This window comes from Papilio polytes, unplaced genomic scaffold, assembly GCF_000836215.1.
Source record: "Papilio polytes unplaced genomic scaffold, Ppol_1.0 DF824035.1, whole genome shotgun sequence".
Lineage (NCBI taxonomy): Eukaryota > Metazoa > Arthropoda > Insecta > Lepidoptera > Papilionidae > Papilio > Papilio polytes.
This window is the reverse complement of record NW_013525169.1, coordinates 802,071-807,016: the sequence shown is the minus strand read 5'-3', so window position 1 is coordinate 807,016 and position 4,946 is coordinate 802,071. Positions and strand designations below refer to the sequence as shown.

The following is a 4,946-nucleotide window of genomic DNA, read 5'->3' as shown; positions in this document are numbered from 1 at the left end:
AATTGCTTCCGCGCCTGTTTTTTATGTGGTCGTGGTATTGCACCGGGCAAGCCGGCCCATTCGGGCGAAGGTGTTAAAGCGGGCTCTACCACCGGCATTTTGACTTACTCAGTTTCTTCGACCAAGGCGACTAAGATTCCTTTATTTCTCCAGTCGGGATCTGTAGCCGCGACTTTAACTTCCACTAATTTGTCGTCATTTGGAAACTTCTCCCAGAGTCGTGAGCCTTCTTCTCGTTTCGCTAGTATATGTAGTATCTTCTTGAATTTAGAATCTTTGCTTGCTTCTGCCTTCTCGTATAATGCGACGCCGATTTTCTGCAAAATAATGTATAATAATATCAAAGAGTTACTTTCAAGAGGAATAGGCAGTCAATTATTCCATTTACACCGATATTTTTGTAACAAATAAACTCAAAAACTACTGGAGCGATTTCATGAATTCTTTTACTAATGTAAAGCTACATTATAACAAAGTAACATAGGCAATATATATAGAAAAAACATAGATTTTTTATTTCCGTGCACATAAAGTTTCCAGTTAAAGTTAATGGTTACTGAGCATTTATATTTACATCAGTAAGTGGACACGTCTCATTTATTAGGACTCCGACGATTTTCCCCTTGCTGTCAACTGCTTTGAATGACAATCCCTCGTGTAGTGGTGACATACAGAACTCCTCCAGCTCGGCGCACTCTCCGTTCGGGCATAGCTGGATCTTCTTGTTCAATGGTTCATCGATGAAAAATGTTCTGCCAATAAGTAATCATACTATTATAAATACGAAAGTTGAAATGGATGGATGTTTGTTATAGTTTGTAGCCTAAACGGCTGAACGGATTTCGATGAAATTTGGTGTAGATGTAGAGAATAGTCTGGAAGAACACATATACTACTCGCTTTTGTTTTTTTGTTTAATCCACGCTGATGGAGTCGAGGGCGAAAGATAAGAAATAAATTTAAAATAAAAAACAGTATTACTTTTCTCTTTTTTGTATTCTAACAATTTTAAATTGTTACTAACTTGTAGACATTTGTTATTTTCATAAAATCAATACTAGTTTAACAGTAAATGAGAACATAATATCAAGATGTTTCTTTTCTCTAAGATAGAACATTTCGAAAGAAATGATAAAATAAAATTTTTAACGAAATGAAATTATTGACCTATAAACATTAAAAATGAATCGTGAAGTATTAATAAGTTTTAAACTTGAAAACATAACAAAGAAGCGTTTTTCCTTCCCGTAAGAATTCCTGTTATGTACAAATCTTTACCCTATTTACTATAAATTCATTCGAAAAATATCTTTCAATGCGGATGTCTATGGGCAATGGTCTCTGCGCTATTAGCGAATACGATAGCCGTTCGTTCGTCACCTTATACTATAAAAAGACGATTTTTTTGCTCACCTTTTCAGTAGTTTCAAGACCTCATCACGATCCTCCATAAGTAGGGGTTTCACTGTGAACTCACGCGTTTGAGACATATTTGAAGCAATAGTTGAATACTAGAAATAGGAATAAAATAATTAATTGGATATTTTATATTATGAGGTTAGGATTCATAGGCGGTAGTTCTAACCTCATATTTTATGAGGTTAGGACTACCGCCTATCAAGTTTTCTTTATACGGTCTTATTTTAAGACTTACGAAAGTAATAGACATTGATTTAGATATCCCGAGTTTTATTGAGATAGTGGGTGCGATTACCAATGATTTATATTAAAATTTACATGTAAATTGACTTCTTTTTAGTTAATAAATTAAGTAAGAAGCCAATATTCCTTAATCAATCTACCCCAGTTTGTCAAACCTTCGATATCGATTTAATTAGTGCAAATATGCGCTGAATTATTTTTAAACCTTGCATGTGAAGGGCGTATCACTGACCGATAGGTGAATGCCCTGCAACTCTTGCATAATATAATAATAATTATATCCTTTCCGATAAAGAGATAAGCAAATGCATTGTTTAACTCATATAGAACAATGTTATTTGCATTTAAGTCAACAGTTATAAGCAATGCACCCGTGATCTTATTATGATTATTGTCAAAACGCCTCTCTCGTTGAGGGCATACGCCTTTATAGTAATGATTTTTAAATTCATAAAAAGATAATTTCCCTTGCAATAGGTTCGAGATTTTAAAAGTTACTCGTGCTAAGTGATTTAATTTGTTTTGCTATTAATCATTACTATTTACAAAATTATTTATGCGTAGAAAAATATCATTTTTATTTTTAAAGCCGTCATATTTCGTTTTAAATACTTTAAGAAATCATTTCAATATAAACAAATACAAGTAATTATAACGCTTACCAGCTATTACAAATTGCATAAACAATATTAATTTACATTTATGCTTACCGTTTTACTGCGTTCCAATGTAATAAATACGTATGGATGCACTTTTATTTGTATTTGTTTGAATAAAAATTTTAAACAAGAATTAGTGCAAAATAACACGACGGCTTGTCCAGGACTCAACCAGTTGACTTGGCGTACGCCTGTGTTATAACGGTTTGAGATAAATATAGGTACTATGTTGAGGTATGGTGTTGATTTTCCTTTTCATAAGAGGTAAAACCGGTGAACAAAAGTGATTGAAGGAATATGATGTGACTAATGGTACTTGAGCGATGTCTATAACGACTGTCAGTCTGTCCGAAACGATAGCTTACAGTATTTTTGTGCGTAACTAATCAAGTCCGTGAAGTTTGTGACAACAAAAAAATTTAAGATTTACACAGCGAAGTCTTTTTTTGATTTCAGTGACTTTTTGTGATGAAACGTCTTTTTTTTTGCGTTTTATAATTTAATTTTTAAAATATTGTTACCTTGTTGGTTATTAGACTACATTTTTGGTATAACTAGCTCAAATTTTCGAGCCTGCTGTTACTAATATTAAAAATGCGAAAGTTTAGATGGATGGATGTTTTTTAAAGTTTGTAGCAACTCTGAACAGATTTCTATGATGTGGCATAGATGTAGAGGATAATCGAGAAGAAAACATAGACTACTTAGTTTTGTTTTTAATATTCAATTCTACGCGAACGGAGTCGCGGACGAAAGCTAGTACATACATATTTCTATGTAACTTTAACATTGAACTATCTTGCCCTTAAGTATAATTTTATCGCTCAACTAATTGTTTTGTTTCTTAACCGGTTATTGCAGTTTATAACTGCATAGTAAATGTATAAAAACAAGTACGTTTTCTATTATAATAAGCAGAGATGACTAGGATTGATATCACTTCACTGGTAGAAACTTCAATAAAGTTAGTCTTGGCTTTAAAAGAGATGTCATTTTTTTGAGAAAACAGTTGGACAACTGAGGTTTTGAGAGTTAGACTTATGGGGTGTTATCGTCGCTTCGCGACAAAGCCCCCTGTAAAAATAAATTAAAAAAAAAGAGATGTCCAACGCCGCATGTGTTTCTCCGTCTCCTATGGCATATTAAATGTTGTGTAAGCCAGGATTTTATTAAGCAGAACTAATTTATCCAATAAACAGTTAGTGAGAATGACTGACAGAATTTTGATCCTGCTGTATGCAGAAGAAAGGTATGAAATTATTATGAGACAGGATGCGGAGCTTATAAGGAATGGGTGAACAATGTCATTAATAAATAAACCACTTAAGGAGGAAGAAATAAATAAAAAACTTGTCATTTACTTAATTTTATTTAAATCACACGAATACATTGAGATTATGCATGCAAATTGACAAAGCTATCAATTGACAAAATTTTACATCTAAATGGGAATTTCTAAAATTTTGAATTTATCTTAATTTAACGTGTACATAAATATTAATATATCTAAAGGAACTACATTTGGTACTAAAAGAAATAAATCACATAAAACGCCTGATGTTTATGAAGAGCTATTTTGCAAAAAACACACATTGCTAGAATTGCTATGTTCGGTAACTTGAATAGTTCATAATAATTATTTTTTTTTCAGTCTATAAATACTTTTTGGGTTATCACATAAAGTTTCTAGACTTTTAAAAAATCCGTAAGGTACCAAAGTTGTTTTTGTTAAAACTAACAACAAGTGCTGACTAATAGAATGTTCTGAAATAGACAATAAAAGGTCGTCTATTTATCGATATACATTTTGGTAGATATTTGGCGATCAAAGAAGACAAAAAAACGACAAAACTAGAAGTGTTATATTTTACGTTTGTTTTTGTAATTGTACATCTACCAAATTGTAAATCGATGCATCTATTGATTTCGAAATGAACTAATAGCTTCTCATTCTCTTACCAAGACTGTCTGAACATTTATATTAAATCAATTTTATGAAAAAAACAAGCTATTTTTACGTGCCATTCCAAAGCGGAAATCGCTGTCAGAGAATCGAATAACCTAACAATCACAGGGACATTTTGATATCTTACAAATAAATACAATGGAATCGTGCTTACAACTTCTGATTTTTTACGAAAAATAAATAGAAATACAACAATACTAAGAGTCAGTCCCACCAAATTCTTGTAAATCAGATAACAAACCAACGAGTAACATGCGATGGAAGTATCGGATTGTTACTTGTGTACTTGTCAGTCAGTGGTGGGACAGAACTTAATGTCATCCACAAGAAGTCTCATGGAATAAAAGAAAACAAAATATACAACATTATTGCTAGAAGTCGTGCAAAAACATTCTCGTTTGTTATTAACAACGTTAATTACATAACAATTCATATAAATATATTTGTAATATTTAAAGAGCAAAATAAAAAAGCTCCTCTTGGTTGAGGTAACTCTAAAATATAGTGTACACGCACTTTTTGACCGACTTCCCAAAAGAAGGAGGTACTCAAGTCGTCTGTATGTTTTTTTTTATGTGTGTTACGGCATAACCCCGACCGATTTTGATCATTCTTTTTTTATCCGAAAGGTAATGCTTGCAGGTGGGTCCCATTTTTTA

General features: G+C 32.2%; 1 protein-coding gene across 1 annotated transcript in view; it reads right to left on the bottom strand.

Moving 5' to 3' along the window:
• Nucleotides 1-2,584, bottom strand: part of LOC106100879 (dopamine N-acetyltransferase-like) — a 3,896-nt gene extending 1,312 nt beyond the window's left edge. Inside the window, exons 1-4 of the mRNA XM_013279942.1 lie at nt 2,373-2,584; nt 1,414-1,511; nt 575-752; nt 109-317 (exon numbers count right to left, since the gene is read on the bottom strand). Of these exons, the coding sequence (XP_013135396.1) occupies nt 109-317; nt 575-752; nt 1,414-1,490 (464 nt within the window). The 5' untranslated portion in view covers nt 1,491-1,511; nt 2,373-2,584. The remainder of the gene's footprint in view (nt 1-108; nt 318-574; nt 753-1,413; nt 1,512-2,372) is intronic.
• Nucleotides 2,585-4,946: the final 2,362 nt, after the last annotated feature.